Below are 11,140 nucleotides of genomic sequence, written 5' to 3' on the forward strand. Positions count from 1 at the left end.
AGATTGTAATATTTTACTGCCCATTATTTTACAAGATTCTATTGATATAGTGTCAAAGATCTTTTCGCTCGGTGCCTCTTTGAGTTTGCTGATATTAAGTATACCGGCTTATTTTTCAAGCCTTTGAAAGAACTGACCTAAGTCGGGAATTCCATTGGTGTACATATAGCAAACATCAATTCTTGCCATAACTTTTTTCCATGCTTTAGTAAACATAGTGAATCTGTTATTGGCAAGGTCACTACTTTTCGTACCTCGTCATTTTCAATGACTTCGTATACGTTGGGCTGAGAAGCTTTATTTAGAGTTTGCCTCGGCAAATCTATTTTTTCTTTTTCTTTTTCTTTTTCTGCGCAGGAATTTGTTTACTTTGGTTTCTGGTAGTGACTGTCAGAATTTTATTATTCGTTTGAGTATTTTTTAAATCCGTTATAGTTATTCTTGAAAGCGCGTCGGCTATATGATTGTCTTTTCCCTTAAGATATTCCACAGTAAAATCATATTCTTCTAAGTCTAATTTCATTCGCGTTACTTTTGAGCTCGGGTTTGTCATTGAAAATAAGTAAGTTAATGACCTATGGTCTGTCTTGACTGTGAAATGTCATCCATAAATATATGGTCGAAAATAATTTATCGCCCAGTGGATAGCTGCTAATTCTTGTTCAGTTGTATTTTTGTTGCTTTCTCCTTTATGATCTTGATGCATAGGCTACTGGTAGCTGTGTGTTATTGTAATCTTGAGTAAGAACAGCTCCACACGCTTGTTTGCTTGCATCTTTTGTTATACAAAATTCTTTAATTAAATCTGGATACTGCAGTAGAGTAGGTTTCATCAATTGAATTTTAAGGTATTCGAATGCGTTTTGACATTCATCTGTTTATTCGAATTTAACATTCTTTTTACATAATCTAGTTATGTGTCGTGATTAATCGGAACATTTTTTAATAAAACGTCTGTAGTAATTGCAAAATGCAACGAATCTTCTAGCGCTGTCTGAGTCCGTTGGGACTGGGTATTTTTCTATTACATCGTATTTTTTACTGTCTGGCAAAATACCTTTGTCAGTATACTTGTGTCCAAGGAAGGTCACTTCGTGTCTGAAAAAAGTGCACTTTTCTGTGTGCAATTTAAGGTTGTGCTCCCTACATAAATCAAAAACGTTAGTAAGATTTTTAATCATATGTTTTTCTGAACAACCGATGACAATTAGGTCATCCATATACAAGAATGCCTGTGAAGGTTCGATACCTGAAATTGCAATTGTCATCATTCTTTGGAAAGAATTTTGAGCTATTTTTAAACCATAAGGTAATCGCGTGAAGCGATAGGAGCCATTGCTCGTGGAAAAGGATGTTATATTTCTAGACATTTTTTCGAGTTCTATTTGATGAAATCCTGACATCAGATCTAAACATGAAAAGTATTTAGCTCTACCTAATTGGTCAAGAATATCGTCTATTCTTGATAAAAATTTATCTGATAAAATTTTTTTGTTAATTTGGCGGTAATTAATTATTAAGCAATCTTTTAGTATCGCAATTTGGTAATGATTTTTTCGGGACGATTAATAATGGACTGTTGTATTCAGAAACTGAAGGATCTACTATTTTGTCTTTAATTAATTTGTCTACTTGTTTTTCTACTTCGTCTTTTTGACTGTGGGGAATTCTATAATTCTTTATTCATCATCTTTCATTCTTATTTTTTGTTTGTAAAAATTATTAGTTGATATCGATTCGGATTCTTTTCCGGATATATCTGTGTATTTCGTGCATAATATGTTAAGTATTTCCTTGAACTAAAGTGTTCAATTTTTCTAAAATTTCTTCTTTGTTTACATTTTTATTAGATTTAATTACGTCGTAATCATCCAATGGTTCAACTTTTAGTGTATTTAATTGAATGATTGCAGTTTTATTAGTTGTATTCAAAATTCGGACAAAAGTGTTTTTAGAATCTGCAATGGAATTTCCAGTGAATACACCATTTTGGATTTCTTGGTTTGGTATTAATATATTCCTGGTTGCTGAATTTATAGCAATTTTTCGGACTACTTCGGATCTTGCTGGTAGAATTGTCAAATTATTTTCTAGTGTATGGCTTATTGGAATATGAATCGGATTATAGGGGTTATCTGGTCTCAGTATGAGCCAATCGTTTTCTGGTTTTAAATCTATTTGACAATTGTATTTTTTCATAAAATCTATGCCTATAATTCCATCACATGGAATAGGAAAATTTGATGTTGCTAAATGAAAACATGGAAGGACGCTATAGTCGAGTACCCGACTATCAGATACCCGTTACTCAGCTAAAGGGACCAAAGGGAAATGGAGATATGCAAACAGCAAAGCTAGATTTAAATGCGCCACCTACCGCCGGAAGACAGATTTAAGCGTTGTGGGCGTTAGGGTAGGCGTGGCAAATTTTTTTGGATCAGTCGATAGGTATTGACGAGACCAATACATTTCAGTTAAAATTTTTTATCTAGCATGAAAATTGTGGGCGCCACAGGCTTGGGCGGTTTGTTGGCGTTATAGTAGGCGTGGCATATTCGCGTGACAAAATTGCGTTGCGTACTAGGCTACGAAATCTAAGTCTGAGATCCCGATTCTCTATCTTTGATAGTTTCCGAGATATCCACGTTCATACTTACGATTTTTTGAAGTTTGTGGGCGGTTTGTGGGCGTTAGCACTTCCCATAAGTTGGGCCCTGAGGCGCATTCATATTTCGGCTGGCCGCACGAGTTTAGCGGCCGGCACTTTTGTATTTGTTTAAGTACACTGTAACACAATGTTGGTGTCGGTACAGTGGGTACTCGATACAATGATACATGCATACTACATCTCCCTCCTTTTGAAAAAAAACGTAATGTAATGAAGTTATTTTCTAAAGAATATGTTTTTTTTTTTCAATTTTAAAACGTAATAAAATGAAATTATTTCTGGCTATGAAATTATCTTCTAGAACTAATATATTTGAAAATTTAAAAATTATAGAAATTATTTTATATTGTAAAGGAAATATAAAAAAATGGAAAACATTATGTTATTCAAAACAAAATTTTGTTTTAATGAGAAAGTATGATATCCTGATTTTTTTTTAAAGTAATTCTATGAAGTTATTTTCTTACTATATGTATGTAAAATATAAATGAACATCTTGTTTTATAATAATATTTTTTTTTTTTAGAATGTGGTATATATTTTTTTTTTCGAATCAGAAAGTATTATATATTAATTATTTTTTTCTTATTATATTTCCATTATAATTATGGTTCTTAATTTATGTATGGCCATAGGTGATGTTTTTGTAAGAGAATTAAAGTGATTATGAAATAAAAATTTTTATCCTATCCTTATGTACTGTTTGTTTCTTATTTATGTTATTTGAAATTACTATGTTATCTTTTTCTTCTATACTTTCGACCTTATAGGGTCCAGTATATTTAAAGTCTAGCTTATGCCCTGTTTGATTTTTCAATAAAACCTGATCTCCTATTTTTAAATCAAAATCTAAAGTATTTTTGTCAAATCTAATTTTTTGTTTCTTTTTATGAGATTCTAACATTAATCTAGCTCTCTTAAATGCTTGATCTAGTCTAAACTTAGATTCTTTAGCGTAGTCATCTACATTATATAGCGGTTTTATTTTATCTATGCTATTAAAATGTTTAGGTAAATTTGAAGTTTTACCAAAAACTAACTCATATGGACAATAGTCATGTGCCATAGAGGGTGTTGTGTTGAAACAACATACGAAGTATTGGAGCCATACATCCCAATCCGTTTTATCAACTGAGATGTGGCTTTGCTCCACGGTTCCTACAGTTTGGTGATGGTGTGCGGTAGAAGTTATGTTTTTGATACTTAAATGTTTACATAAATCTTCAATTATCGAATTTTCATATTCTATTCCCATGTCCGTTATGAACGTCTTTATTGGACCGTACTTCAGAATAAAATCTTCAAATATAGCTTTTGCTACTGTTTTTGCACTTTTGTTTTTAAGTGGTATTGCCACAAGGTATTTAGATAAATCGCAGATTAGGGTTACTGCATATTCATTTCCTTGTTCGGATTTAGGCAGTGGACGGATCGTATCCACAATTACCCTGTCAAAAGCCATTTGTGGCGTTTCAGTTATACAAGGTGAGTTCCAAAGTAAACAGGACTTTTAAAAAAAGACAGAACAAATAGTTTTTTCGGCAAAATCAATTTATTTTATTCAAAATAGTCTCCTTCTGCTTTAATACAGCGTTTTGCACGGTCCAAAAGCATGTCGAACGAGTGTTTTAGCTCGTTGCCCGGTATGGCCGCCAGTATGCCGGTGCAAGTCTTTTGAATGGCCTCTATGTCTGCATAAAGCTTTCCTTTTATCGGCAAATGCATTTTTCCGAAAAGGTAGAAGTCGCACGGTGCCATATCAGGTGAATACGGGGAGTGGGTAATGGTTAAAATGTGATTTTTGGTCAAATAGTCGGACACAAGCGTCGATCGATGAGACGGCGCATTATCGTGCAACAAACACTTAAAACGCAATAACCTCACTTCCAATAGATGAAATGTCATGAAATTTTTAATGGAAGTCGATAAACGATAGCAGATTCTAACGCACCAGTTGACCTATATGTCAATGGCGCCACTAGAGGGCGTTAGATTCAAAAAGTCCTGTTTACTTTGGAACTCACCTTGTAGTCAATGGTGTTTTTGTATGTTTGGTTGTTTTGGATTTTTTGCATTTTCTTATATAATTTGTTATAAATCAGGTCATATTTTTCCAATAATAATGCCTTCTTATCTTTGCTAATGTTCTAGCAATGCCTGTATGATTTTGGGAATTTTCTTATATAATTTGTTATAAATCAGGTCATAATTTTGCCAATAATAATGCCTTCTTATCTTTGCTAATGTTCTAGCAATGCCTGTATGACCTCCTTGTATTGGATCGTCATGGAATGTAAACAGTAATGCTTCTTTTTCTTCATCATTATTTGATAATAGGGTCACCGGCTTGAGTAGCGCTACTTTTATAGATTGTAATATTTTACTGCCCATTACTTTACAAGATTCTATTGATATAGTGTCAAAGATCTTTTCGCTCGGTGCCTCTTTGAGTTTGCTGATATTAAGTATACCGGCTTATTTTTCAAGCCTTTGAAAGAACTGACCTAAGTCGGGAATTCCATTGGTGTACATATAGCAAACATCAATTCTTGCCATAACTTTTTTCCATGCTTTAGTAAACATAGTGAATCTGTTATTGGCAAGGTCACTACTTTTCGTACCTCATCATTTTCAATCACTTCGTATACGTTGGGCTGAGAAGCTTTATTTCGAGTTTGCCTCGGCAAATCTATTTTTTCTTTTTCTTTTTCTGCGCAGGAATTTGTTTACTTTGGTTTCTGGTAGTGACTGTCAGAATTTTATTATTCGTTTGAGTATTTTTTAAATCCGTTATAGTTATTCTTGAAAGCGCGTCAGCTATATGATTGTCTTTTCCCTTAAGATATTCCACAGTAAAATCATATTCTTCTAAGTCTAATTTTATTCGCGTTACTTTTGAGCTCGGGTTTGTCATTGAAAATAAGTAAGTTAATGGCCTATGGTCTGTCTTGACTGTGAAATGTCATCCATAAATATATGGTCGAAAATAATTCATTGCCCAGTGGATAGCTGCTAATTCTTGTTCAGTTGTATTTTTGTTGCTTTCTCCTTTAGTAAATTATCTTGATGCATAGGCTACTGGTAGCTGTGTGTTATTGTAATCTTGAGTAAGAACAGCTCCACACGGTTGTTTGCTTGCATCTGTTGTTATACAAAATTCTTTAATTAAATCTGGATACTGCAGTAGATTAGGTTTCATCAATTGAATTTTAAGGTATTCGAATGCGTTTTGACATTTATCTGTTTATTCGAATTTAACATTCTTTTTACATAATCTAGTTATGTGTCGTGATTAATCGGAAAATTTTTTAATAAAACGTCTGTAGTAATTGCAAAATGCAACGAATCTTCTAGCGCTGTCTGAGTCCGTTGGGACTGGGTATTTTTCTATTACATCGTATTTTTTACTGTCTGGCAAAATACCTTTGTCAGTATACTTGTGTCCAAGGAAGGTCACTTCGTGTCTGAAAAAAGTGCACTTTTCTGTGTGCAATTTAAGGTTGTGCTCCCTACATAAATCAAAAACGTTAGTAAGATTTTTAATCATATGTTTTTCTGAACAACCGATGACAATTAGGTCATCCATATACAAGAATGCCTGTGAAGGTTCGATACCTGAAATTGCAATTGTCATCATTCTTTGGAAAGAATTTTGAGCTATTTTTAAACCATAAGGTAATCGCGTGAAGCGATAGGAGCCATTGCTCGTGGAAAAGGATGTTATATTTCTAGACATTTCTTCGAGTTCTATTTGATGAAATCCTGACATCAGATCTAAACATGAAAAGTATTTAGCTCTACCTAATTGGTCAAGAATATCGTCTATTCTTGATAAAAATTTATCTGATAAAATTTTTTTGTTAATTTGGCGGTAATTAATTATTAAGCAATCTTTTAGTATCGCAATTTGGTAATGATTTTTTCGGGACGATTAATAATGGACTGTTGTATTCAGAAACTGAAGGATCTACTATTTTGTCTTTAATTAATTTGTCTACTTGTTTTTCTACTTCGTCTTTTTGACTGTGGGGAATTCTATAATTCTTTATTCATCATCTTTCATTCTTATTTTTTGTTTGTAAAAATTATTAGTTGATATCGATTCGGATTCTTTTCCGGATATATCTGTGTATTTCGTGCATAATTTGTTAAGTATTTCCTTGAACTAAAGTGTTCAATTTTTCTAAAATTTCTTCTTTGTTTACATTTTTATTAGATTTAATTACGTCGTAATCATCCAATGGTTCAACTTTTAGTGTATTTAATTGAATGATTGCAGTTTTATTAGTTGTATTCAAAATTCGGACAAAAGTGTTTTTAGAATCTGCAATGGAATTTCCAGTGAATACACCATTTTGGATTTCTTGGTTTGGTATTAATATATTCCTGGTTGCTGAATTTATAGCAATTTTTCGGACTACTTCGGATCTTGCTGGTAGAATTGTCAAATTATTTTCTAGTGTATGGCTTATTGGAATATGAATCGGATTATAGGGGTTATCTGGTCTCAGTATGAGCCAATCGTTTTCTGGTTTTAAATCTATTTGACAATTGTATTTTTTCATAAAATCTATGCCTATAATTCCATCAGATGGAATAGGAAAATTTGATGTTGCTAAATGAAAACATGGAAGAACGCTATAGTCGAGTACCCGACTATCAGATACCCGTTACTCAGCTAAAGGGACCAAAGGGAAATGGAGATATGCAAACAGCAAAGCTAGATTTAAATGCGCCACCTACCGCCGGAAGACAGGTTTAAGCGTTGTGGGCGTTAGGGTGGGCGTGGCAAATTTTTTTGGATCAATCGATAGGTATTGACGAGACCAATACATTTCAGTTAAAATTTTTTATCTAGCATGAAAATTGTGGGCGCCACAGGCTTGGGCGGTTTGTTGGCGTTATAGTAGGCGTGGCATATTCGCGTGACAAAATTGCGCTGCGTACTAGAATACGAAATCTAAATCTGAGATCCCGATTCTCTATCTTTGATAGTTTCCGAGATATCCACGTTCATACTTACAATTTTTTGAAGTTTGTGGGCGGTTTGTGGGCGTTAAAGTGGGCGTGGCAAACTTGTTTTGGGTCTATGATAGGTATTGATGAGAACAATACATTTCAGCTAAAATTTTTATTCCAGCATCAAAACTTTAGGAGCCACAGTATTGGGCGGCTTGTGGGCGTTAGAGTAGGCGTGGCACTCAAACAAACTTGCGCTGCGTAAGAAGCTCAGGAATCGGCACGCCAAATCTCAATAGCCTAGCTCTCATAGTTTCCGAGATCTACGCGTTCATCCCGGACAGACGGACAGACGGACATGGCTAGATCGACTCGGCTAGTGATCCTAATCAAGAATATATATACTTTATGGGGTCGGAAACGCTTCCTTCTGCCTGTTACATACTTTCCGACGAATCTAGTATACCCTTTTACTCTACGAGTAACGGGTATAATTATGAGGTATAGCATAGTTGCTTGAAAGAAGTTCTATTGATACTAATCCCTTTGAGTTGGTTGTTCCTTCACCAACACCTGATATTTGGGTAATATTTTTATAGTCAACATTGTTAAACGAGTCCGAAGTTTCTTTTATTAAAGAGATGTCTGCACCTGTATCAACTTATAATGTATATAATTTATTTGTGTATACATTTTTGAGAGAAACGAAAAGATTGAACTTAAGATTGATAGTATGAACCGTATTCTTTACTGGGTTTTTTATCTTAAGGGTCTTTATTGGTTTTCCGACGTGGTTTGTACCTGTCGGACATTGTTATTGTTCTGTCTGTTGGTATTCGTATTTGCATTGTTGTTATTAAATCTGTTGTTATTGGTGTTTCCACCACGGTTGTTTCCTCTATAATAACCACGAACTCTATAATTGTTGTTGGTCTGATTATTATTGTCTCGGATATAACCGTTATTTTGGTTATAGCCATTATATTGGTAATATCAGTTATGCTGATAATTACCTCGGTTATTGCCCCTACCGCGGTAATTATTTCTGAAGCTGTTACTGCGATAGTTGTTTCCTCTTTGTGTGTACAGTGTTGAATTTGCATTGCCTGTCATTTCAGTACTGCATTGTATATACTTAGTGACGGCTTTATTCATAGTTGTGAAGTTGCCTGCCTCTAAAATTGTTTTTAGGCGGCAATGCTCACAATTTTTAACCATTGTGGTAATAGCTTCTTTTGTGCTGAATTTTTCAGCGTGTTCGGCTGGTAGGCCTTCGTCAATGTACGAAGCTTCAAGGAGCCGACTATACTGTCTTGCAATTTCTTTATTATTGAATTTATTGTTGTTTCATTCTGTACTTGGTATAGTGTAGATCCTATAATTTTGGCTTTAATGACTTCTACAGCGAAATCTTCGAATGTACTTTAGTCAAGTTAACCAACTTCAAGACTGTGATGAATCTTTGAAGATGTATCTTTTGCCCGTTAAATACCGGAATGGCATTCAATATATATTTTATATATGCCCTATGGGCTGCAGGATCTGCCATTATGTTTTCTTTTGTGTCTGGCACCCTTACATCTGATTCTATATCTTCTTCTTCTTCTGCTTCTGTTACTGTTATAACTGCAGGAATTGTTAGATCATATAGATCTTTTTCTTTTATTTCGCTTCCTTCGCTCGAATCGGAATCTTCATTTTCCGTTAGGTCTATTTCTTGATCTATTGTCAAAGGGGTATTGTTCGTGAACGGTTGCAGTCTTTAATAAGCTCTCATATTTAGGCGCATAATGCCATCTCTATCCTATATAACAGAAAACCGATATACACATATATATACTTTTTTGTTTCTGGCAACTGGCTGCTACGACGGCGTCTTTTTGTGAAATTCGTATTAGTATCAAATAGGCTTCGCAACTGGCAAGAATAAAATTACATACAGTCCACACATCCAAATCGTTTATATTTCTAACCATAGTGCTGGTCCATCGTTCCGGATTCTTGGACAGTTTTGAAGTGCTTTGATTGCAATGGAACAATTAAAATCATTGGTGAAAAGCCGTGCCAGACTCAAGTCCAACATAACACGTGTCTTGGCATGGGCTGAACAAACGGAGATTGCTACACACACAGAGATCGTCACACGGATAGATCTTCTCAACGAAGTATGGAAGGAGTTCAACCAGTTTAGCGATTGCATTGCGCTTCACGAGGAAGTGGAAGGCTATGTCGATCCGGAGATCGACAATGCGGTCTATGAAGCAAAATACCTAAGGGCAAGCGCTATTCTCAAGGAAAGGAGTAATGATCTACAACCGGGGACATCTACGAGCAGTGCGAGTGGCAGCAACGGGCTACATTCAAACAACGATGCAATCTTGAACTTGCTGCAACAAAACCAACAACTATTTGAGCGACTTGCTGTAAGTCAGAGCACACCGAACACGCCTGATCATGTTGGTGGTGACGTCACATTAGCGAATTCTCGGAACTCGGTACTCACGGCGAATTCGAATCTGAGCGAATTGCCAAAAATTCAAATCAAACGGTTCTCGGGCAACTACATCCTTTCAAGACATTTATGAAAGCACAATTCATAACAAACAGCATTTGTCCAACACCCAGAAGTTCCATCACTTAAAAACACTACTCGTTGATGAGGCTGCCAACTTGATTCGACACTTGGCAATTACGGACACGGCTTACAACACTGCATGGGAACGTCTTAAGGAAAGATACGATTGTATCCACGGCATATTGTAAACTCGTATTTGGAACAGTTTGTGAGGATGCGTGAAACACACCCTCCACATTTCGCCACTTCTACTCTTACCGCCACGAAGGCATATAATTGGAGATTACGCCACGAAGGCCATTTATTTATAAGTTATAAGCATAAGTTAGCCATAAGTCGTTACGCCACGAAGGCAACTTATTTAAGTTCAAACTAGAAGCTAAGCTTATCAGATTTAAATATCGCGCGCACCAGGGCTGGAAAACCCCCCAGTGTTGGTCTACCGAGGGCCAACAGCTGATAGTGCCGATAGCGATAGGCGGGAGGTTCGATAAGAAACTGTGTTGGGAAACGAAGAAACCCGGCCAGCCGGGCTTACATGCGGCCGCAAGGGCGGAAGCTCGGTCTCTTTCTCGAATGGCAGCCAAGGCGAGCAGACCTAGGAGCGGACTTCAACCCGGAGTGGTACAGCGGCACGAGCGTCGGCACGCCGGATCCAAGGAGTAAGTGGGACAATAGGAGACAATAGCGATCAGACTGAGTGCGAGTAGGGGTAGTAGTAGTAGTACTAGCGGATAATAAAGACAAGAGAGAATGAAGAAGTATGTGTCCGTGTGAATTTGTGTATTTTTCGGGAACCCACGTGCAGTGATTTGTGCCGGTCGGGAATCGTGTTGCGCCAGAGCTGCCTACTCAGTGCAAACGACCCCCCCGATCGCCCACAAGGAGCATAAGAAAGGATCGCCTCTGGCCACCCTCTCCTGGGAACCCCGCCCCAA

General features: G+C 36.1%; 1 protein-coding gene across 1 annotated transcript in view; it reads right to left on the reverse strand.

The window, feature by feature from the left end:
* LOC119559696 overlaps window positions 1-10,440 on the reverse strand; it is a 45,930-nt gene extending 35,490 nt beyond the window's left edge. The window contains exon 1 of the mRNA XM_037872754.1: window positions 10,432-10,440. Coding sequence (XP_037728682.1) covers window positions 10,432-10,440 — 9 coding nt within the window. The remainder of the gene's footprint in view (window positions 1-10,431) is intronic.
* Between the last annotated feature and the right edge of the window lie 700 nt (window positions 10,441-11,140).

The sequence above is a fragment of the Drosophila subpulchrella genome, unplaced genomic scaffold, assembly GCF_014743375.2.
Source record: "Drosophila subpulchrella strain 33 F10 #4 breed RU33 unplaced genomic scaffold, RU_Dsub_v1.1 Primary Assembly Seq33, whole genome shotgun sequence".
NCBI classification, from domain to species: domain Eukaryota; kingdom Metazoa; phylum Arthropoda; class Insecta; order Diptera; family Drosophilidae; genus Drosophila; species Drosophila subpulchrella.